Source organism: Amphimedon queenslandica, unplaced genomic scaffold (assembly GCF_000090795.2).
Source record: "Amphimedon queenslandica unplaced genomic scaffold, v1.1 AMPQUscaffold_13351, whole genome shotgun sequence".
Classification (NCBI taxonomy): Eukaryota; Metazoa; Porifera; class Demospongiae; order Haplosclerida; family Niphatidae; genus Amphimedon; species Amphimedon queenslandica.
In genome coordinates this window covers 35,026-60,531 of record NW_003546413.1, presented here as the reverse complement: position 1 = coordinate 60,531, position 25,506 = coordinate 35,026, and the positions used below count along the sequence as shown (strand labels likewise).

The 25,506-nt window shown below is 33.4% G+C and overlaps 2 protein-coding genes and 5 long non-coding RNA genes across 7 annotated transcripts; 5 read left to right on the top strand and 2 right to left on the bottom strand.

Annotated features, from left to right (window-relative positions):
- Positions 1-2: 2 nt before the first annotated feature.
- LOC100641681 (formin-like protein 14) lies at positions 3-4,231 on the bottom strand. Its single transcript, XM_003387327.2, has 3 exons — positions 2,843-4,231; positions 2,601-2,702; positions 3-165 (listed from the first exon to the last, which is right to left on the bottom strand). Exons 1-3 carry the CDS (start codon positions 4,155-4,157, stop codon positions 125-127), a joined length of 1,458 nt encoding a protein of 485 aa, XP_003387375.1. The 5' UTR covers positions 4,158-4,231; the 3' UTR covers positions 3-124.
- Positions 4,232-4,306: 75 nt separating this feature from the next.
- Positions 4,307-25,477, bottom strand: LOC105313119 (N-alpha-acetyltransferase 25, NatB auxiliary subunit-like). The gene is made up of 24 exons (XM_019997822.1): positions 25,374-25,477; positions 25,174-25,259; positions 24,898-25,036; positions 24,280-24,398; positions 24,021-24,098; positions 23,812-23,914; positions 23,679-23,756; positions 23,190-23,570; positions 22,379-22,494; positions 22,245-22,322; positions 21,545-21,770; positions 21,087-21,267; positions 20,372-20,471; positions 20,272-20,319; positions 20,063-20,166; positions 19,936-20,012; positions 19,733-19,799; positions 19,354-19,396; positions 12,087-12,254; positions 11,611-11,782; positions 8,274-8,318; positions 7,940-8,151; positions 5,756-5,923; positions 4,307-4,694 (listed from the first exon to the last, which is right to left on the bottom strand). Exons 1-24 carry the CDS (start codon positions 25,429-25,431, stop codon positions 4,521-4,523), a joined length of 3,021 nt encoding a protein of 1,006 aa, XP_019853381.1. The 5' UTR covers positions 25,432-25,477; the 3' UTR covers positions 4,307-4,520.
- Positions 13,660-14,300, top strand: LOC109582837 (uncharacterized). The gene is made up of 2 exons (XR_002185250.1): positions 13,660-13,764; positions 13,845-14,300. It is a non-coding gene; the product is annotated as an uncharacterized LOC109582837 (long non-coding RNA).
- On the top strand, positions 14,345-15,371 carry LOC109582838 (uncharacterized). Its single transcript, XR_002185251.1, has 2 exons — positions 14,345-14,965; positions 15,012-15,371. It is a non-coding gene; the product is annotated as an uncharacterized LOC109582838 (long non-coding RNA).
- LOC109582835 (uncharacterized) lies at positions 15,985-16,566 on the top strand. Its single transcript, XR_002185248.1, has 2 exons — positions 15,985-16,088; positions 16,150-16,566. It is a non-coding gene; the product is annotated as an uncharacterized LOC109582835 (long non-coding RNA).
- On the top strand, positions 17,015-17,547 carry LOC109582834 (uncharacterized). The gene is made up of 2 exons (XR_002185247.1): positions 17,015-17,130; positions 17,186-17,547. It is a non-coding gene; the product is annotated as an uncharacterized LOC109582834 (long non-coding RNA).
- On the top strand, positions 18,600-19,147 carry LOC109582836 (uncharacterized). Its single transcript, XR_002185249.1, has 2 exons — positions 18,600-18,731; positions 18,790-19,147. It is a non-coding gene; the product is annotated as an uncharacterized LOC109582836 (long non-coding RNA).
- Positions 25,478-25,506: the final 29 nt, after the last annotated feature.

Below are 25,506 nucleotides of genomic sequence, written 5' to 3'. Positions count from 1 at the left end.
TATTTTATTAATACTAACTGACTATTAATTTAAAGTTAACAATAATAATTATAAATACATATTTTCAAAAATAAAATACACAACATAAAAAATACAAAAAAGAATCTTTAAAATAGTCTTTTTATCAAGAAATTTTACTAGCCACAAGTGGTTGATAAACTGACCCTAAAGAGAAGAAAAAAGAGTAATTCATAATACTCATTTGCTCATTCAATGTACACTTAATAACATAAAGTGGATATAAACAGTGCATTACCCTACAATTAGAGTTTCCCATAAAATTTTGTTGGCATAGTGCTTTCTTGTCAGTGGATTTGACAAAAATTACAGGAAGAGAATTCTCCATTTTTATAATTTTTTTTCTGATACACATACATGTTCTTATGTTGTACATCAATTTTAAGCTGATTCTAATCAAATTATGAATTTTTAAAGTTGCTCAAAAATTGGGCCAATGACCAAAGGCTATAGCCTTAGGTCTTTGACCAAATTTTGTCAAAAATGAAAAAGAGAGAATTCTCCATTTTTCTAATTTTTTTCTGATGCATATACATGTACATGTCTTTATGCTGTGTATCAACTTTGAACTCATTCCGATCAAATTTGGATTTTTGATGAATTTTTGATGTTGCTCAAAAATTGATGCAAAGAACAAGTCTTTGATCAAATTCTATCAAAAATGGGTTTGAAAAAATTCTCTATTAAAATATATTTTTTCAGATATAAATACATGTTTTCATGTTGTGTGCCAACTTTGAGCTGTAGATTTTTTTTATAAATTTTTAAACTGCATTGCAGTACTTGTCAGCTCATGAAGCTCATGCTGTTTAGCTCACTTAGCATGCTTTGTGGGAAACCCTGATTATACAATTAAATACAAGAATATTGGAAGCTCATAAAAGAAGAGTTTTTTGGTTACATAGTAGGCTAGTATGTATACTATTTATTACAAAGCTACTTATAGAGTCTAAAACAAAGTTTTGCAATAAAAACAGATACCTTGACTACTATACATGAAATCCTGTTAATAGGTTGTAGCATAAAGTGGTACTATTATGTAGCTGGTAATTTAAAGTTAGACAAATTTGGTGTTTTGAGCCATTAATTTTGCTGCCAAAATAACATTTTGCGTATGCTCATTGGCACATTATTGAAAACCAATTAATAACTATAATTGAGCAATTTCTTAAAATTCATTCGCTGCAAAATTAGCAATTTCAAAAGAAGTTCACCTTATATGTTAACACTGTTGTTGTCACATTGCCCCTCTTGCACTGAAACTAATTAAGCTCTATCTTATTGAGTGAAGTCCTTAATGGCACTATACATTAGAGGCAATCTGTGGTTACTTTGATCTTCAGACAATGAAACAGATAGTTGTTCTATTCTGGGACACGTGCTGCTTGTACAGCATCAAGATAACCAAAGATTGCCTGTAATAGGATTGCCTGGTATACAGTGACCTTAATTTATAGTGAAAGTAAAGCACTTAGTAAATATAGTACATATGTACATTGGCCAAAAAACCCAGGGAAATCAACAAAGTCAAGATTGTATAGTGGGTTCTTTCGCTTGGCCAAACTTTTCATTCTCTTACATGTCACTCCAAAATCCCATGAATTAACAGAAATGCATGGTGTGAATGGGCCATTCCACAGAACAAAAAACCTACAAAGTCAGATTTTCTCCCAAAAAGTATAAGTTCGACCCAAAAAAGAAACTTGCCAATTCACAGCTTCTAACAGACTTTTTAACAGACTTTTGTACTAAAATCAACACCCAATCATCTTTAAACTTTTTACATTTGACATTAGAAGCCAGCAATAAGGCTTATATCTACTTCAAAACATTGCTTTGTTTGAAAACAAATAAATGTAGCATACTTTGAGCTGAATCCAAAAAAGAATAATACTATGACGTAACTTTTCTTATGCTAGTATAGACATAGTGTTACCATAACTCTAACTAAGGTTATGTCATTCACATTCTACATGTATATCTCTTTTACTAGACAGGCATATACTGTATTTTCTTAAATAAAAGCCCAGGCGTCTATTTCCTAAAATGGCATTTGGATCTCGAAAAAAATTTTTTAAATAAAATAAAACTTGAGCCCAGAGCAGGATTGAACCTGGGACCTCTGCACTTGACATCATGAACTTAAGGAAGTATAAATGCACGTGCACAATGCTACTGAATTACATGTACTTTAAGGCTAGATTTGCATATTTATACTTCCATTCTATTGCTACCACGGTGTTTATTTGCATCCGGCTTTTATTTAAGGAAATACGGTATACTTATATAAACCACAAACACTTTATTTTTGCAATGCTGTCCCTTGACAAAAAATTCTAACAGTTTTTCTTCAAGACATTGTAGGTGGAATTAATGTTTCTTAAAGATTATTATGAGTTTTTATACCACTTTTGCAAGCTGGCATTGTGCAGACGAAAATAATTAGAGTATTTTCAGAAACAATAACAATCAACCTAAACTGTTTTAAGTTGGTAAAGTGAGTTTTGGATACACAGCACACTCCCCCTCACTAATTTCTTACACACAGACACACATGGTTATAATTCTTTCTTTATACTCACCATTAGTGTCATTGGTTTCCTGCAAAGCCATGTATATGTCGGTTGGAACCGATGAAGATATGTATGTATTAAGTGAGGCTGGATCAGTATAAAGTGGAGGCTCTGGAAGGAAAGAAAGACAGTAACAAAATGACAAAGAGAAAAAGAGACAACATAATGAGAAAAAAAAATGAAAGAGAGAGAAATTAAAAAAGAAAATGGCAATAGGGACAAAGAGAGAAGAAAAATGGACATACATGTACCTTCAATGATAGTATCAATTGGTGTACTCCCATTACTAACAGGAATGCTATAAGTATTTTCCTCATCCATCTCCAAAGTATTCAATGGCAGATACATATTATCACCTCCTTCTATTTCCTCTCCTCCAATTCCACTATCACTACCCACATGACCAGATATGGAGCTCATTACCATGTATCCATCTTCACCGATGTCTTCAGTAGTTGTTGACAAACTCTCTTCCTTAAATGGATGGTCAATGTCATCTGTACTGGCATACCACTCGATTGTTTCTTTATGAGAATCATGAGCAACAACACCATGTACATGTGGAACTGCATACCTTGTGTCTTGCTCTAACTCATTTTTATGGACAGCATCATCCGAGCTAGCATACCATTCTATGGCATCTGGCTCAGACTGAATAGATAGAGCACGATTAGTGGTTGTGTCTGGTAAGGTATAGATGTCTTCTGGGACAGAGTGAGAGGGAGAGAGAGAAGTTTTGCTGAAAAGAGGAACGGGTTCTGTAAGGGAGAGAGGAGGAGGGTATGTACGTGCAGTATAAGATAAGGAGTTAGCCACTGGTTCTCTAGTAGCTCGAGATCTTTCCCTAGGAATCGGAGGTGTTCTTAACTGTATTTCTTTACTAATGTTACTGCGTGGTAAAGGCTCAGGCGGTCTGCTTATGATGGGACCTTTATTCTTGTTTCTTCTAGGAGAGGGAACAGGAGGAGCTGGACGAGTATTAGGTCCTTCTTTGTCCTTGTGGCTTAATACTCTAGTAACAGGTGGAGGGGTGTAGTAAGAATACTGTGGAGTTTTACTCCTTGGGGGTAACTCTGAAGGAGGATTAGTACCTGTTGCTTTGACAGTAAGGAATGGAGAATTATTATTATATCTAGGTAGAGTTAAGTTTTCAGAAGACTTTGAGCGATGCTTAACAATGAAAACAGGACTATAATCCGGACGAGCTGGTGGCGGGTCCTTTTTCTCTCTCTTTGCTTGAAGTGTCAAGAATGAGTGTGAAGAAGGCGGAGGAGTGGTGAGTGATGAAGACGAGTTTCTTTTCTCAACCTTATGCTGTTGATAAGAAGTGGATAGAGGAGGCGGTGGATGTGGAGGAAGGACTCTTATCTCCTTCTTCTCTGGAGAGAGCAGAGCGGGAGGCTTGTCAGCCTTCTCTTGTAGTTTATGCTGTGACGAGGTTGGAGGCCTAGACGGCCGAGGAGGGGGAGAAGGAGTAGAGGCGGCTGCATTACTTGCTAGTCTTCGTGGAGGAGGCCTCGTGGGCCTGCTGGGAGGTATCTTCTTCTGGAGCAGATCTTGGGACATCTTGACTGACTTATCTTCCAGACCGGCTGAGACCGCTGACTATCAATGCTAATAAAATTTGAGGTTGTCATGGCGATGACCTTAATTATTTAGGGATTGTATTACAGCAATGAATTTTTTAATAAAAATAATTATCACCCATGCAATACTTAGTAGCTGTTAGAAAATTGAACTCAATAAGAATTAAGTTTATTTTCAATAATAATTGTTGCACACGATCATAATAACAACAAATAATAACAATAACAATAATAATAATAATAATAATAATAATAATAATAATAATGAGATTTTAAATTTTACGTTATCATAAAACAGATAGAATTTTTCACAGCAATAACAACAAAACAAAGATAATGATAATTAGTCAGATGAAGCTGATTGAGGCAGAGGGTGAGAATTAACAGAATAAGAACTGATTAGTGTTTTAATAAAGCTGACCCTCAGGCCAACCATCTCTTGAATATCACCAAATGAATAATTGTAACTTTCAATCACTTCATGTGTCATTGAAGTCCTCACCCTAGCATAGGTTTCCTATTAAATATAACATACATACATCATAGAACTCTTATGTAATAGGCTGTAGACATAAAGGAAGGATATGACAATGAGGCTGGGTAAGTGACATCACTATATTTCTTTTGTTACAGACAATGATAGAAGCTTATATCTAGAAAGTTCAGGGCATGATCTTTATACAAAGTACATGCATCACAATCAGTTCCATTTGAAAAAAATACATGTATAGTAGTACATCAAGTTAAAATATAATTCTCCTGCCACACCTAAAAGTTTTTAAAATACTAATTTTTGACTTGTTGCAATTTGGCAAATTTTTGAGCCATGGGCCATTGAGATACACACAATGGTTCAAAATTGTAAGTATAAAAATGCCAATTTCAAGTCTCCCCTCCAAAACTACTAGCAATACAATATGCCTTTGCTTTCAAACTACCATATAGTGGGTATATTTTGTCAGGAAAAATGTTCGTTCTAAGCAGGATTAGAAATTTTTGTTCATTTTATTTTCGTTCTGAGCAGCCATTTTGTACACGTGGCATTGATGAAACGCCCTTTTCGTTTGGAAAATGTTCATTCCACAAGGAATGAGAACAAAATGAACGAAATTAAACTCAAATGGAATATACCCACTATACGGTACTCATATAGCAAGTGAGCACATAACTATACACACTTCTGACCATAGTAATTCTATCTACACGTATATAGGACTGGGATATGAATGTCAAAGGAAATAATCTTTCAACTAAAAGTATTGTATGAAATCAAAATTGATTCATTATTGCATAATCAACAGAGTCAGCCACCAGTATAATATTATATTAATTCCAGTGCTAAAGGTTAATGCAAATGGACTACATGCTACATAAGCAGTCAATGAGCTAAGACATCACAACACATTCTCCTCTCATACTCAATACAGTCAAGCAACAATCCTAATGTAAGGTGCAAATAATTATTACATAACTCTGATGAGTTGACCACACATATATTTAGTTATACAAACATATACAGACACACTTGAGGAATAAGTAAATTATAGACAAAGACCCATCAACTCTAATAATGCTTACTTGATCAATCCCCAAATCGTTTTCACCAACTTTAGGATCATCTTTAACGTTTAGCTTCGCGAGTGCTCCAGCCAATGTCTCTGATTCAGTGATGGGAGTAAAACGCTTGGCAATACTCAGTAATGATGATTTAAGATCTTCTAATAACTCTAGCAATGAGATAGTAGCCTAGAATAGCAGAGAAAGGAATAAAATATTATAGATCAAAATTTTGTCTGTCAAAAATTTTGTCAAATTCGTCTGGGAGCTTTTTTGATGAAACTTATTTGCTCCATGTGGGTGGTAACAGAATTATAAAAGAAATTACAAAAAATTTAATGACTAGCAAAATTTACACTACATTATATGCTGTAACATTACATGCAAGTTGGTAGTAATGAAGAAGAGATAGAGCATGAAGTTAGTTGAATGCAATACATTTCTGAGGGTAATAATGATATTTCAATGATTAACATGGTCTTATGATCAATAATAATTATACAGTTCAAATAGTGAGTCAATTACGATACAGTGAAAGCTTATAATGTCAGTAATAAGTCAATTATTAATATACAGTGAAGGCTTATTTGTGAATGATATCCCTCCAATAACACCTAATACTCTATCAGTCTTAAATGAACAAACAATCTTCCAATAAACAACCAAACAAATACTGGATTTTGAGAAGATAAAAGTCCATTGTCTATTGTAATAAAGTTTTATTGCTATATAAAAATATCCTCTTTTGATTTCTAATAAAAGAAATGTGTCTTTACTCCTCTAAGAATAAGCTGACAGTTATCTTGCTTCCATTCCTCGCATTCGCCAGAATCACGTCTTTTGTCCCATTTTCAATAATTCTTGTCAAAATAAAGGCATTTTCAACTAGGAAGTAGGCAATTTATGGTAAATTAGAACCATACAAGTATAATTCTATAAAGTATTTTAAGCAATACCACATGGACACAGTAACAAGGAGTGGTTACTGTGGTTAGATCATCCAACATGATTACATGTACAGAAACACTCATTTCGGCTCACTTTTACTTGTCACAATAAATTATGGTTTGTGGTTAATATAGGGTTTAATTCCCACACATTTTTGGCATAATGGTGAATTTTTGAAGTTGCTCTATAATGGTACTTCATTAAACATATGGCAAGGCTAAAAATAATTTTTTATTTTTCTGTTACATATACATGTACATGTACTTATGATTTGTAGAAACTTTGAGCTGATTCCAATCAAAATTGGATTATTTTACAAATTTTCCAAAATCAGATTGAAGTCCCTGTACTATAGTACAGGTTGGCCAAATTTCCCCAAAAATGACTAGAGAGAATTCTCCATTTTCATAATTTTTTTCTGATACATAAACATGTCCTTATGTTGTGTAGAAAGTTTGAGCTCATTCAAATCAAAATTGAATTTATTAATTTTTAAAGTTTAATTGAGACAAAGATCATGTATTATATAGTACAGGGTCACTGGCTAAATTTCGCCAAAAATGACTAGGAGAGAATTATCAACTTTTATAATTGTTTCTGATACATATACCTTATTTCCTTAAATAAAAGCCCGGGTGTCTATTTCCTAAAATGATACTTGGACCTCCAAAAAATATATAAAAAAATAAAAAAACTTTGGCCCAGAGCGGGATTCGAACCCGCGGCCTCAAGCTTTTGACTTTTGGAACTTCAGGCATTGCCCACTAGACTACTGAGTCACTCCTAGGCAGGTGTTGCGTATTTATAGTTTAATTCTATTGCTACCCCGGCGTTTATTCGAATGCGGCTTCTATTTAAGGAAATACGGTACATGTTCATATGTTGTGTAGAAGGTTTGAGCTACATGTAATTCCAATTTAAATCAGATTTTTTATGAAGGATGTCAGCTCACGAAGCATATGTTTTTAAGCACGCTTTGTGGGTTAATGCCATTTTTAGTGCCAGATTCATAAAATCAATACAGTAGGGCGCCTTCTTACGAGGGCTGTAAATTTCGTGAACTCGCCCAAAAATCTATTTTGTGGATTTAATTTTCCCAAATTTATGCCGTGTCTGCCGTCTTGTACCGTAATAATTTGATTCTCGCAGAAGTAATTTTCACAAATCTTCAAAATATTGCAAATTCCGTGAAATTTACAGCCCTCAAAAAAAGGCACCATACGGTATAACATGTACAGTGGACATTCATTATTTTACTTTATTGCTCTCTCCATTAGACCCTGCAGTAGCTCCTCCTCCTCCTCCTCCTCCTCCTTTCTTCTTTTTCTTTTTGGCTGATTTTTTAGGTGTAATATACTCAAGGCACATCCCAGTGATGAGAGTGACCCAACTGGCTGTGAGTATTAACAACACAATCTGATCAAAATCGAGCTTCCATGTGAGTAATACTTCAGGAGAAGAGAAAGTAGCTACAGAAAGACACAGAGCAAGAGAGAGAGAGACGGAGGGAGGGAGAGAGAGAGAGAAAGTAGCAATAGAAAGTATGGGAGTAATATACATGTAGCAAGCAAGCACATTTTTTGATTCTCACTAGCATCAGTGTCAGAAGGAAGTCCCTGTATCATATCTCTCAGATCTAAAATATGACAAAGGAAATAAAATAATTTATAATCATAAACTCTAAGTGGTATAGTAAAAACATTAACATATACAGTAATTAAAAATAGTAAACAAACAAACAACACTATATACTCCTACTAACAATCTTGACCCAACAACGATATACTGATTGCATAAATACAATTCTAACTTTAAAACAAAAAAGACAAAGATAGTGTTGAAATCTATTAATAGCCTAATAATACACCGTATAGCGGGAAATTTTAGAGGGACTAAAATTTGGTGAATTACTAAATTTTAGTGATTGGCAGATTTTAATTTGACAAATTTGTGGCCACGAGCCATTGAGGATGCGTATAATGGCTCAAAATGGCTGATTTTTATTTTGGCAAATGGCTATCAAAACATCCACCAAACTTAATCCCCTCCAAAATTTCCCACTATACGGTAGTGTTGATATCGATAGCCTAATAATATACATAGCAAAGTGGGAGAATAAGGAATGATTATCATGTAATATCATGTCACACAGAATGTACATATATGGACACACCTATGACCCCACACACACTAATATCGTGTATGCCCACAGACTGAAAACTACAAAGCATACATCAAATTACAATTAATAATTAATGATTATATGGAATAGGGATGAATGTAGAACAACTTTTAGGGCTCTCCTCCACATACAAGTATACACTGAGTTACAAATGACATTCAACATTTCACGACTTCATTATATGTTAATGTATCGGTAAAAGTGTGATACACATAGGTATAATGCATGAGACAATTCTTACAATACCAAATTAATATAAAACAGCTACTTAACTAATGTGAGTTTTAAAAATATTATATACATGTACACAGATCAGGCTTTCATACAGTAATTGTTTTTTGGGGGGGAGGAGGGGAGCTCTGAGCTGTGCTGGCTTTTGCATACATGTACAATCATTACAATGTATATTTGTAATTATTTTAATCAATGGTGTGACAATGAGAATGAATGGGGGGGGGGAATTCCAGTGCTCCCCCTCTCTATGAAACCCTGCAAAATCTTGAATTTCAATCACTTATCAAAAATATATCTAGATGTACACAATGATGCAAATCTGACCTTTAGCTGACATGCTAAACTAATTAAGCGAATGTTTACAAGCATCAAGTGTACACAGTACAAGTCAGAGTTTACAAACTATAGACCCTTAACTAATATACACACCATCTAAAGACATAGCCTATACCCGTATTTTGAACAAAAACTACAACAATAGAAGAAACAATTATATATGTACATTCAGTGAATGGTTTTCCACATGACTTTGGTACGTGCTAATGCAGCTTCTTGTTCAAGTTCCTCAAAAATGGGGCCAAAGAATCTGTACTACCATACTCCCCTCAATTAAAGCACTTCTTGATAAACAATGCTATTTAACACTTCTACCACACCCCTTTAATTAGAAATGCCTAGGCTGAGTTGGACTTCTGCAGCTGCCAAAGGGAGGTGCTGGTTTAGAGAGGTAATTAGCAAAGTAGGCAATGCACCTGTAAACAATGGGTGTTACTTCAACAAAAATTATAAGAAGAGAATTCTCCATTTTAATAATTTTTCTGATACACATACATGTCCTTATGCTGTGTATTAACTTTGAGCTGATTCTAATAAAATTTGAATTATTCATAAAATTTTAAAGTTGGTCAAAATGTTATGGGCTAACGGCCAAGACTATAGTCATTTTTTGAGAAATGGTAAAATTCATAAAAACCTAAATTTGATTAGAATCAGCTCAAAGTTGATACACAGCATATGGACATGTATATAAATCAGAAAAAAACATTCAAAAAGGAGAATTCTTTTCCTTGTGATTTTTGACGAAATTTGACCTGAGACCAAAGGCTGAAGAAGCCTTTAAAAATTTTTTCCTTGTAATTTTTCCTCATGATCAAAGGCTGAATAAACATTTGAACAATTTTTTCTTGTGTCCTTGTGATTTCAGATGAAATTTGGCCAAATTACATTAAAAATGAAAAGGAGAGTATTCTTCATTATTATAATTTTTTCTGATGCATATTATACATGTCCTCATGCTGTGTATCAACTTTGAGCTGATTCTGATCAAATTTGAATTTTTTTTATAAATTTTTAAATTTGCTCAAAAAGTGAGCCAGCAACCAAAGGATATACATACACATGTACATGTCCTTATAGTGTGTATTAAGCTGATTCTCATCAAAATTAGAAATTTTTAAAATTTAGCCACAAATCTAGCCACTACACAAGATATTTCAAGAAAAATGACCAGGAGAGAATTATCCACACTTTTCTGACACATATACATGTGCTTACGTTATGTAGAAAATTTGAGTTGATTCCAATCAAAATTGAATCTTTTAATTTTAAAAGTAGCTCGCAGTAAAAGGTTTAAATGTCATGTATCATTAATTCAATAATTAATCAAAATTTTCCAGTAAAATACATGTAGCAATATAACTAAAGGCTCAAGTTAATGAGTGAAATAACTATAAGAACGGGCTACTGTATCTCCATCAAATATCCCATCATTCACATGCATAGCAACAAAATCAATTGTTCAACATTTAGCAGAAAGAGAAATGGCCAATTCCACATACATGTACTTATAGCACCTGTAGCCATTGCACGTAACAATCAACCCAACAATTATATTCACTATCTACATGAACCAAGTTTAACATATGCTTTACAAGATGATTTATTGGCAGGGAATTACCGTATAGTGGGTAATTTTCAACTGGGGCTTATTTTCATCTTTGTTGCTACTAATTATAAACAAAAATTAATTCTGAAAATAGGCGTGACCATAATAAATTAATAAAAAATGTTAACAAGCAAAGATGGGCTTAAAAACGGTGTTCACCTTCTAAGGAACCTCTTCCAGACCCTATAGGACCAGAGGACCTTTTCTGATTAAGACATCAGATCAACTGTTTTGTCTAGTCAAAAATAAAACCAAATTTTTGAATTTTTCTTTTAAAGTCATTTCTGGTTTCATTCGAAATTTTTAACTGCTGAAAAATATCCGCTATACGGTAATACTGGCCATTGGCAGTTCTATGAAGAAATTGCCAATATAAAATCCGCCATTTTGTTTCAATCTGAGCATGCTCAATGGCACATGGCACAAAACCACCAATATAAAATTTGCCAATTTTGTTCCACAGGCAAATTCCCCAAATATTACTCCCGCCAATAAATCATGTTATACATGGTATGTGTTTCAAAAATTTTTTAGTATCATTACTGGCAAAATTATCACTTATAGCACCTTTCAGTATTGCCTGTATTGATGAACATTCTTCAGATAATGAAGGGGGAGGGGATCCTGTGGGAGTGGCCAAAACACTCATTCCTATTTTGATGAAATTCAATAAAATCAAACTGTGACCAGTTGTGATGAATGGAATTAATTGTGAAGTGGGAGGGGATCGAATATTAACCTAAAGAAAGAGAGAGAGAGAGAGGGGGGAGGGAGGGAGAGAGAGGAAGAGAGAAAGTATAAGAGATAAATACATACATGTACATATAGAGTGAGAAGAGAGAGGGAGAGAGGGGGGAGGGAGGAAGGAGGAGGGAGAGAGAGAGAGAAAGAGGTAAATACATGCAATGTGTGCATGAGAGAGAGAGAGAGAGAGGGGGGGGGAGGGAAGAAAGTATAAGAGATAAATAACATTTACATATAGAGTGAGAAGAGAGAGGGAGAAAGGGAGAGAGAGAGAGAACACTGTCTACATTTCAACATACAAGTGAGGTTTTTCTTTGCCTAAAAAACTCGACTCCTTCATGAGCTTCCACTTGTTCCAATAAACTAAGAACACCCTTCAACTGGTCGGGTAGAGAGGGCGTGGTCACTCCACCCAGCATGTCTTTCAGTAATGTCATCATTGCTAGTCTAATTTTAATCCAAAAAACCTAAGAAAGACAAGAAATCATTAACAAAGTAATAAATGCATACAAATAATCTATTAAGTGAATCTAAAGCATTATTCAGTTTGCCACACCTTTTCAGGAAATTTTTAATTGTACAAATTTAGACAAAAATTTGTAAAATTCATAAAATTCATCAACCATGAAATATAATCTCTGTATGATTATTGTACTAGCAAGTTTGATTAATGCTTAGATTGGCTAAGTACATGCATATATACATGAAATTAATATTTAAAATAAACATAACACTCAATATTAAAATAACAAAAAGTTTCCAGCATATAAGCATAATAAGTAACTCCATCATCTAAAGTGGAATAATGAAGATTGCTGTTCTTTTTATCTGTAGCTGCTTCATTGCTGCTGCTTATAGCAACAGCATAAGTGAGTTATTATTATTACTATTATTATTATCATTATTATTATTAATTACAAGGGATTCAAAAAGAGAATGTTGATGTTGCTAATGATAAGGAAATATCTCCATCAAGCTGTCTATGTATATCACACGGATGCAAGTTAATAAAAAATCAACACTACAGTTGTGCTGTTGGCAGTAAATGCTCATGCTATGTTGATAAAACAATATACACTCCTGAATATTGCCATTGTCCCAAGGAAAACTGCATAAAAAGTCTAATCATGCTGCTCTGCAAGTCAAATAGTGGAGCATGTAAATGTATAACCTAACAAGCCAGGGGAAAGTAACAGAAAAGGACATTAATACAAGTACAATTATTATCATCATTAAATATTGTTACATTATTATAATGAAGACTAGCATAGGATTATTAGTTATATTTTTATAAATATTTATATTTCAAAGAAATTAACTTGTATTAATTAATAATAGTTCAGCTGTACTGGTTGATGAAATCCTGCAGACCTTTAAAATTCTTTAAAGATATGTAATGTCAAAATTGCAACATGTACATGTACATAATGTACTTCAATAGGCTATGCATGCCATAAATCCTCTAAAAATCTCTAAAAGTTCAATACTCTGAGTTTTGTATTGGTAATTTTCAACAATGAATTTTTGGACAGAGAGCATACAGTTACTAAGTTTTTATGGTAATTTTAATAAAATGTGGAACCAGTATCACACTGACCTAAGTAGCTATTCACACACAGAGCCCAGGACTATTGTCATACTTGGTTACAGGCAAGTTAGAAGTGATGAAATTAGAATCATTAGGAAATGATAGTTTCCAAACTCATAGAAGGCTGAATTAATAATGATATTATTTTAAAATATTACTTTAATTAGTTAGATTAATGTTTATATTAGCTGCATGTAGATATAATTAATAATAAAATAAGCACAACACTGGCAGATATTACAATAACAAATCCTTTCATGAATATAAAGCAGTGGATCTGACAGTGTAGAGTACAAGAGTATTAGACCTTCAAGACTGTACAATAATGAAGGTTGCTCTTCTTTTTGTCATTAGCTGCTTCATTGCAACTGCTTATAGCAACAGCATAAGTGAGTTATTAATATTACTACTAACAATTATTACTATTATAATTCTTATTATCATTATTATTGATACTTAATTCCAATAGGTGCTGGAGAGATTCAAGAAGAGAAAGTGGTTCCAAAGGAGTCAATATCAGCCACAAGTTGTACATGTTCATTTGCTCAATGTAAATTAATTAAACCCCTATACAAATGTTCTGCTGACAGTGAATGCAGGTGTTTAGACAACTTTAAAAAATATGCTCCTGAATCCTGTGACTGCATTGAGCGATACTGCACAAGGGTTAGCGATAAGCTAATCTGCAAGTCGGTCAATGGAGCTTGTAAATGTCTTATAAGTAACTGAGAATGAACACTACATTACAATACAAGATTTATTAGCACATTTAGTGTAGTATAGTATTATTAGTTATTATCTTAATAAAAATTGATAATTGTCACACAATGCCAAGGCATTCAAAAAAGCCTCAAAATTTAACAACATTATAATACAACAATTACAAAATAATGGTTGGGTCTTAAATTGTACTTTCCCAATAAAAGGTTGATAAAGACAGTTAAAGGCTTAAAGCTATGATTATGGAAGAGGGTAGATAAGGAACCACACGAGAGAATCCTAACATCTCACAGTACACATGTTAAGCCTGCATGGTTTAAACTCATCATAAAACGCAACACAAATGAATGCAAGATTAAAATTTGGCCAATTTTGCATCAACTTTAAAATGTTTTTGCGTCAACACTGATGTTTTGATTGCTTTGTCGAATGTAAAACTAGCTTAATTAATACATATCTGTAGTTATTTCACAGATGACCATGCATCTTATATAAAAATGTATCTTACTATAAAACGTGACAAAATGTTGACCTTTAACGTGACAAAATGTTGACCTTTATAATAAGACATTACAACCAATTCCTACTTATTACAAAAAGGGAATCTGAAGGTTAGAGAACAATAAATAAAACACTACCAAGTAAGTAATTACTTTATTAATGTTAGTATTGGCTGCATGTAAAAATTAGTAATTAATTAATTCAAAAATAAACATAACACTGGTAGATATATATAATACATAAATACTTTAAAATAATAAAGCCTTATATATAAAGGCAAGGATTTGACTGTGTATAAGCCAATAATGAAGGTTGCTGTTCTTTTTGTTATTAGCTGCTTCATTGCTGCTGCTTATAGCAACAGCATAAGTGAGTTTAACACTATCATTATTATTATTATCACTAATTACAATAGGTATCAGAGGAATTCAGGAAGGGAAAATGGTTGCTGATGGCACTGAAAAAGTATGTAGATGTACAAAAGATGAATGTACATTAAGCTCTGGAATCTATAAATGCTTTGGAGAAGATGTATGTCGCTGTAATTCTGGAACTACTGACTACTGTGAATGCACCGAGAGATACTGTGCAGAAATTGGAGACACCCTGTCCTGTGTATCAAATAAAGGAGCTTGTAAATGCACTGCATAACAAGCCACTGGGAAGCAACTGAAAATGGACACTAATACATGTACATGTACATTATTACTAATATATTTCAAATCTTGGCTATACATTTCAGTAAATGGTAGTGTAGTCCAATGTCAATAATAAACATTAATATTGTTTTTCTGATAATGAAACTGAAAATAGTCATATATGCTTGATTTTAAAAGCTGGGAGTTTAATAGTCATAAGGCAGAATAACAAGGCTATGGTAAAAATGCCATAAGATCTTTTATGCATATAAATGTAGCTAGAAACAAAAGTTGCTATACATGTACATGTATGCTACGTTATGATAAAACAAAGTCAAAATTTATCAAATCTCACCTCAATACTAGCTGATGAGGATTAAAATAGTTAATACCGTATACCGGTTTATTTTCGCGGTGGAAAATTTTCGTGAATCTTGCATTTCTAAGATTACACGGAATTAATTTTTGCGAATAGCTTGCAGACTGCACCACGTGGCAAACTGGCAATGGAGATGCAGAATTTCATGGTGGAAAATTTTCCCGATGGAGCAAAAACCGCGAAATTTGCGAAAATATTTTACCACAAAAATAGACTGGTATACAGTAATACTATAATAATCGCTTTGGTTTATATTGGCTGTATGTACATGTATACACATAAAATAAATATAATTAATTAATAATAAAATAAGCATAACACTGTTTTAATAAAACTTAATTTTCATGTATATAAGCAGTGGATCTGACTGTGTAGAGTACAAGTGTCTTAGACCTTCAAGACTGTACAATAATGAAGATTGCTGTTCTTTTTGTCATTAGCTGCTTCATTGCTACTGCTTATAGCAACAGCATAAGTGAGACACTATTATTATTATTATTAACTTAAATATAATTTTTAATACATTATCATTTTAGGCATCAGAGGGATTCAAGAAGAGAAAGTGGTTGCTGATGGCACAAAAACTCAAACAAGATGCACATGTACAAAAGATAAATGTACATTAAGCGATGGATCCTACACATGCACTGGAGAAGATGTATGTGACTGCAATTCTGGACTTACTGACTACTGTATATGTACTGAGAAATACTGTGCAGGAAATATTATACTGGTCTGTGCGTCAAATAAAGGAGCTTGTAAATGCACTGTATAACAAGCCACTGGGAAGCAATTAAAAATGGACACTAATACATGTACATACATGTACATTATTACTAATTTATTTCAAAACTTGGCTATATATTTACAATGGTAGTGTCAATATTAATAGATATTGTATCTATATTATTTGATTATAAAACAATTAAAAGTTGGGAGTTACCTTAAAGCCACTATTATTTGCAAGTACTAATTTTTTGGGTTTTTTGCGAGTGACTTTAAAATCGAAAAAATTAGTACTCGCATTTATTAATAATTTAGGTTTATTAACAGTTATTAATTGGGAAAAAGAACAAAATCGTAACAATTAGTACACGCTAAATCAGTACCATTAACAAATCGCAAAAATTTGTCTACTTAAAAATAAGTGACTTTAAGGTAGTTGAAAGGGCATAAAGTCAAAACAAGGATTTGGTGTCGAAATGTCCCATGCATACATTGTACATGTACTTGGAAAATATTAATAATAATAATATTACTAATATAAAATTAATTTGATAATTGTTTATATTGGCTGCATGCATATGTATACATATAAAATTAATAATTAATTAATAATAAAATAAGCACAACACTGGCAGATTATTACAATAACAAATCCTTTCATGCATATAAAGGAAAGAATCTGACAGTGTAGAGTACAAGAGTATTAGACCTTCAAGACTGTACAATAATGAAGGTTGCTGTTCTTTTTGTCATTAGCTGCTTCATTGCAACTGCTTATAGCAACAGCATAAGTAAGTCATTAATATTGCTACTATAAATTATTAATATTATAATTATTAATTACAGACGCAGAGAAAGTGATTGCTGACGGCACAGAATCTGGTTTAACTTGCAAATGTTTATTAGCTAAATGCAACTTAGAATCAGGAATCTACACGTGTGATGCTGACAGTAATTGTGTCTGTCGTTCTGAAACAGAGGGCTATAAACCAAGTTACTGCAAATGTAAGGAGGGATACTGTAAGGAGAAGGTTCCAGGTGTACTGTATTGCAAAAATGGCTGTAGCTGCACTGTATGATAAACACTGGAAGCAAATGAAAAACATAATTAGATGAATCTCTTAGTTAAAATTACAATGTAGTATATGCTGCAGTTTCATTATTATCTTTCATAAAACATTTAGTAAATCATTAAGTATAAAACCAAAGGTGCTTGATTGTCATTTTACATGTACACACACGCAGTTATTACTAGGAGAATGTAAAACATTTAAGAGGCTCCACCTGCTAGCCACGCCCCAAAACACATGTACAGGGATACTGCGTTGTCTGAGTGGGCATCGTGCAATTATTATTATTATTATTATTAGAGCTGAAACGAATAGTATTTTCCACTATTCGAATAATTGGCATGCTAAACGAACGAATATTCGAATAATTGAACTGTTTTTGCTAAATGATTATAAACTACCTTTTTGGTGTTAAACTTTTCAAAATGATGCCAAACAGGGCTTCTTAGAGATTGAGAACCACTTTCCCTGGCCACAGCATCAGTATTTAGCTAGTTGGTAAGTAAACAGACCAAGTAACAGACTAAGAAAGCAGCCTGTGCAGGTGATATGTGGTGGGCGCGGCCGTTAATTATTGCAATAACCATTCATAATTTTATTATGTGAATAGTTCGAATAGCAAAAAAACTATTCGAATATTGCTATAACGAATGAATATTCAAATATTTCACTATTCGTTTCAGCACTAATTATTATTATTATTATTATTATTATTATTATTATTATTTCATCTCATTATTTTTTACCAAAAGAAATATTAAGCTGACTTGTACGTCAAATAAAGGAGCTTGTAAATGCACTATATAACAGGCCACTGGGAAGCAACTGAAAATGGACACTAATACATGTACATGTACATTATTAATTTATTTCAAATCTTGGCTATATATTTACAATGGTAGTGTTAATATTAATAGATATTGTATCTATATTATTGATAATAAAACAATTTAAAAAGTTGGGAGTTAGTTGAAAAGGCATAAAGTCAAAACAAGGATTTGGTGTTGAAATGTCCCATGCATACATTGTACATGTACTTGGAAAATATTAATAATAATAATATTACTAATATAAATTACTTTGATAATTGTTTATATTGGCTGTATGCACATGTATACACATAAAATTAATAATTAATTAATAATAAAATAAGCACAACACTGGCAGATTATTACAATAACAAATCCTTTCATGTATATAAGCAGTGGATCTGACTGTGTAGAGTACAAGTGTATTAGACCTTCAAGACTGTACAATAATGAAGGTTGCTCTTCTTTTTGTCATTAGCTGCTTCATTGCAACTGCTTATAGCAACAGCATAAGTGAGTTATTAATATTACTACTACTAACAGTTATCATTATTATAATTATTAATTACAGAGGCAGAGAAAGTGGTTGCTGATGATGAAGAATCTAATTTAACTTGCCAATGCATATCAGAAGAATGCATATTGAATTCAGGATACTACAGGTGTGATGCTGACAGTAAATGTGTCTGTCATTCTGAATTAGGTAGCTATACACCTAAAGACTGCAAATGTAAGGAGGAGCGCTGTAAGGAGGAAAACAGTGTACTGCATTGCAAAACTGGCTGTAGCTGCACTGTATGAAAACACTGGAAGCAAATGAGAAACATAATTAGATGAATCTCTTAATTAAAATTACAATGTAGTATATGCTGCAGTTTAACTATTATCTTTCATAAAACATTTAGTAAATCATTAAGTATAAAACCAAAGGTGCTTGATTGTCATTTTACATGTACATACAAGCAGTTATTACTAGGAGAATGTAAAACATTTAAGAGGCTCCACCTGCTAGCCACGCCCCAAAACACATGTACAGGGATACTGCTTTGTCTGAATGGGCTTCGTGCAATTATTATTATTATCATTATTATTATTATTATTATTATTATTATTATTATCATTATTATTATTTTACCTCTACTTGAAATGAGAGTTCAATCTCACGTTTCGTCAAATGACTAAAAAAGAAAATTAAACAAAAAGTAAAATAAATCAAACTAAATGACAAAACAACTTAAAACAGTTGTAGTTAGTACAACAAAATATACTGTACAACTGCTGAAAATAGCATCTGAGAATATAATATAAATGCCAATATAAATTCTGCCATTTTGCTTTATTCTGAACATGCTTAATGATTTACTTTTTCTCATATCATTAAATTAAAGCTACTTTAAAATATTCCACATTTACGGACAACTCTTGCCAATATTTCTGGCTGTACAGTATGGCAAATGACAGTAAATTTTTTTAGAAAGCATGATGAAATTAAAAACTAGATTAACATGTCTTACTCTTGAAGAGGAGACCAATCATCATACACTGTCATGTCTCTGTTATCTCTCAGTCCATCACAGAGGACTATGAGAGAGAGGGGGAGAGGGAGAGATGGAGGGGGAGAGAGAGAGAGAGAAGAAAGAGAGAGAGAGAGAGAAGAAAGAGAGAGAGAGGTGAATAAGAGTGAGATGTATTCACATTTAAACTACAAGTAAAATACCATCTAAATTCTCAACAGTGAATGGCAAGCTCTCAGTATACTTCTCTCCCAGGAGGAAACCTCTAGCTGACTCCATGCTACCAACACAATTAACAGTCACACAATCATTTAATAACCATTAATTAACCTGGATACACTCTTGAGGTACTCGTAAAGCATTGATTCAACTCCTAGTATATAAAACTCATGTGAACGAGAGAAACGATCCTTAAGCTTTGTAATTTCAATAACCTAAAAAAACATTTTACTAATAATATACATGTACAAATACATGTACATGTACTCACGATACATGTAAGATTAATAATCAATACAATGAATACACATATTGCTTACTCTATGAAAAACTCCATTTTTATAAGAATTAGTAATATAATCTGAAGTCTAAAAAAATCACATAACAATGACATCATTATGATGTATTGACCACACCCACCTCTTTACTACAGTTAACGTAGAAACGGATTGCAGTGCGATACATTTGACCAGCAAACCCAAACGCACCAAGTGAACTAATGAACCTGTGAGCAGTGTAGCTATATACAGGGGAGAGAGAGAGAGGGAGAGAGAGAGGGGGAGAGAGAGAGAGAGAGAGAGAGAGAGAGAGAAAGAGAGAGGGAGAGGGAGGGAGAAAATACATAAAAGTGATCAATAATAATTGCATGAATGCATATTATACAATTATACATGCATACTTATATGTATAATAACAGCTAGATGATGGAGTCAGATAATATAATAATAAAGAATAATACACATATGTACATGTATGTACAAAATAAGAGTGCTGGTAAACACATACAATAGGGTGGCGCCTTTTTTTTGAGGGCGGTAAATTTCGTGAATTTGTCTAAAAATCTATTTTGTGGATTTAATTTTTATGAATAATTAATGCCGCCTGCCATCTTTTACCATAATAATTTGATTTTTGCGTAAGTAATTTTTGCAAATCTTCAAAAAATTGCAAAATCCACAAGATTTACAGCCCTTGAAAAAAAGGTGCCCTATGGTATCAGTTTTAAGTGCTTTTACGTAATTTCTTCGACATTATCAATCATACATGTACATTTCTTTAATTTAGAGAGATTAGTACAATCAAAACTTGTGATAAGTATCAGACCACACCCCCAGCCCCACCCCCAGCCACTCACCCAATAGAGTCAACCTGAATGTATTTAATGGAGAGTCTGTTGTAAGATTGTGTGCATTGATCAATAGCTCCTAGCCAGCCATAGAGCTTCATTAATAGCAATAGTATCTGTGGATTAGAGCTTGACTGCTGGTTAGCTGCTTTTAGCATTAAGACACACTCCCAGAGGTCAGCATAATCACCTAATCAAAGAAACCACTGTAATTAGTATACATGTACATGTACAAGATGATTGTTTGTCAGGAGGTAAGAAATCAATGCAAACCCAGCATTTTGTGCCAATCTAAGATTCTAAGCCAGGGTTCCAACAAACAGGGATTTTGGTCTGATTTTTTGACAACTTTGTAAAAAATCCAATTTCAGCTCTAAAACATATCCCATTGCTAGGTGCTACAAACACTGCCCTCATGCCATGCAGGACAATGTCAATCAAATATATAGAGTCCTGAGTTTGCTCACCAGTTTCATTGAATATCTGTAGCATGAGGTGAGCCCCAATGATGACATAAGAGTCAGAGTGCTGGCTGACGGTAGCTGAGAGGGAGAGACCAAAACGAAGGCCGGCCTCAAATAACTGATAGCACTTCTTGACTAGAGATCTCTTCTCGGAGAGGGAGAGGGAGGAATGGTGGCCAGAAAATCTTTGCAGTTTGAATAAAGATATGTCACGATATAATTTCGATACCTGAGAGAAAGATTCTTTTTAAAATTAGCTTTAAAGTACATTTGCAAATATATTGTACATGTACATAGTTCTGCCTATGGTGGTTGGGGGTCGTCGGGGCAACCACCTCAACAAATGAACCAACCAGTTCATCACTTAGACCAACCATTCAATTAATACTAATAACCATACATAAAGCATGATATTGTAGTCTACTAGTATGGTGTACATAAATTTAAAAAGGAACAATATTAGTCTCCAACCACCTCTAATTTTTTTCTAGGCAGAACCCTGCATAAAGATATTGACATATGGACTTAATATTTGCAGCTTTGTAGAAATCACTAATAATTTGTTCATATAATTTTGTTCATACACATACTCAATGACACATAAATGCAAGTGGCTCGAAATCACTAACAATTGCATTTTTGGAAGAAATTGCCAAAAATCTCCAGCAATAATTTAATATTGAGAGCATAATTACAGTCTTACATTAGCAGAAATATCTTCATCCTCACAAGTGAAATTAGTCAAGTCAGCATTACACCACGCCTCCAACTTCAGTAATAGCTATATACATAATTTATATACATAAATATACTGAAGTATACTAATAATATACTGACCTCTCTTAGTTCCTCACTGGAGAGTAGAGAAGTGTATGTACTCGTATCATCAAAACAGCAGCTTTTAGACGAAAATAATTTAAAGTATTGTTCAAGCAGAGTAGCTAGATCAGGAACTATAGAAAATAGCGTGAGAGAAGGAAGGAGGGAGGGATTACTGAGATAAGGATGAATGAAATATAAGGCTATAATATGTATGGAATAATGATTATACTCAAAAATGAAGCATATGTACATGTACATTATTTGTGACCATAATTGACAAAAGGTACCTTATGGCAGGTAGTGAAATTTGACTTTATAGCCAAAAAAATCCAACTTCCTGAGCTTCATTTATCATAAAATTACTCCAAAGGGTGCAAAAAGTTCCTATGTAACTTTTAGAAACAATGTTTGTCCATCAGAGGACACACAGGATGATATTTTTCATTTTAATGATAAATTTTAAAATCCGCCATAAGGTACCTTTTGTCAATTATGGTCACATTTGTTCACTAGAATTAAGGCATAAAAATAAATTGGGTACAAAATGGTGTATCTTTGTAGCACTGAGAACTGCCATTGTAAAACCTTACATATTAATGTTATTATCAAATTGTTTTAAACAAACTATAGTCACTATTACATTATTATTTACTGTTAGGTATTATTTACTCTTGGTACTAGCGATCATGCAATCTTTATATTACATACTATTATTCTCCCATGTCTGCTGTACATGCATGTACTTTAAATAAATACATGCATTAACACGAATCAGAACAATTCACAAAGTGTAAATGTGTCAATGTGCATGTACTTCAGTTCTTACATTTATCAAAAGGCATTGCTGCTTCCTTCAACTGCCTGACAGCTTCCAGCACTGACAAATAAGGGCCTCTCAATCGTTTAGACTTTTTCTCATCCTCAGCCGAAACAAGTTCATTCAAAACCGAGACCATCTCATCCAAGGGAGACTCCACCCCCTGTCCCTCCCCCTTTTCTGACTCCACCTCAGTGTCATTTAAAGCCTCGTTCTCTGTCTTTAATCTGTGCACTTGCGATGTGATGTAGAGTTTAAGATGGCCCCAGTTGTCAGGCTGTTCCTTTATCGCTGGTACTAATCTACTGACCAGTTGGGACCATTGGCCCAATGACTCTAAGCACTGTAGCTCATATCTTAAGACTTCTTCAGGATGACGTAGCTTTTCACCTAATACAACGAGAGAGAGAGAGAGAGAGAGAGAGAGAGAGAGGGAGAGAGATGATGGAATTAAAGGAAAATAAGAGAGGGGAGAAATAGCTACATTTAAGAACTTACCAAGTTCATTTTTCAAAATCCTCAATATTTTCTCATTCTTATCGAGTGACTGCAATACTGATATGTACAGCCTGATTTCTAAATAAATAAAATACATGTAGTTATAAAACCCACGACTCATTTCTAGCTTCACCTGCTTCAGATTCAATTCTCTTCTCTTCAATGTATTTCTCCATCAATCTCTCAGCTAACGGTAGGAACATTTGTTTAGCAATAGAATCATCAGCTTCATGAGCCTGAGAGAGAGAAAGAGAGAGAACCAGCATGAAATAGATGAAATTGCTTCAACTCCTCATATCAGTGAGGTACATACTGTATTGTTAGATTATGTATGTGCATTACCTGCATCATTATGCTCATGATTCTCCAGCAATAGTACGGACCATTTTGTGGATAATGTTTTGATAACTGAACAGCAATCTACAACAACCAATGAATAATGAATTATTGTATATGCACATGTACATGTACATGAAAAGATTAATTAAAAGCAAGCAAATAGTACATAAAGAATAGATAAATACAACAAAGATTGTTGAAAGAATTAATGGTAATATACTTAAAAGACCATTCTATACAAAACAAATGGGTAAGTATTTACTTGTTGCTGTTTGGCACAATCTCCTACTCTAACATATGCCATGAACAGCTGAGTGAGAAACTCTTCATTAGTTGGGTAGCTCTTAACAGCTGATTCATATAACTCAACAATCTTCTTATCTAAAGTACAGATTAATAAAGTACATACTATAAAGTATTATATACCGTACATAGTTGTTTAATTTTGATTTATTATTATTATTATTACATCATTTACATGTACTATGCTTAGTATCATTTACAATGTACTATTATACTATAGTAAGGAGCTAAATGGTAATTTCTAAACTAACTTTGGTCCCTAGTTACAACTTATTTTAATTTCCAAAAATAGTCATTTTTAATTTCATCATTCACATCATTGCACTCACTAACATTAACACTTCCATCTCTCTCTCTCTCTCCTACACTACCTACTCACTGCAGGGACCCTGGTAGCTAGTTGCTTTTCTAAAAGGCTTGTTACTTAGTAAAGTTCTGCCTGAAATTAACTTTATAATCTAAAACTTTTGTAATTAAAGAGACTGCCTGTAATGGATATTCTGCTTCACAGTTGCCTTGGGCTGACTACTTGTAATGAAAAGCCTAACCTACAACAGTCACTCAATCACCAACTCACAGTCTCCAAGCTCCCGGCAATACATGAAGACTGCTTGTAGGGTAGCATTATCACCAGGACGACACTCTATGACACTATTAATCAGTTTAGTTCCTTCATCGCCTCTCCCTAGTCTGAGGAGAGCTATTGCTTTAAGAGCCTAAGATAAAGAGAGAGGAAGACAAATATATAAAAGAGAGATGTAAATAAGGTGTGAATGAGAGTGTAAATAAGAGATTATAATAATTAAAAACATCGTTATAATAATAATAAAATGTCTTTCTGATTTTAAGGCACCTTAGCACAGTGTAGATTTGGTGATTTCTTTAATATCTTATCGACCATTTGCATCACTTTTTTATGCTGAGCATTATCAAGGGCATCTAACAAGAGAGAGAGAGAGAGATGGGGTTCCAGTAAAATTAGTAAGAAAGATATATAGTAATGTACAATACAGAATCCTTGCATTTTTTGAAAGGAATGCATTATTTCCTCACCATAAACTGGTCGAAGTTTTCTCTCTATAGCCTCAGCTTCTTGTGTACTGGAAGCCATCTTGCCCTAGCACGTGTAGCAGACAAGTTAAAACACGTAAATGTTCGTATAACTCCGTATTCTATCAAGCCTAAA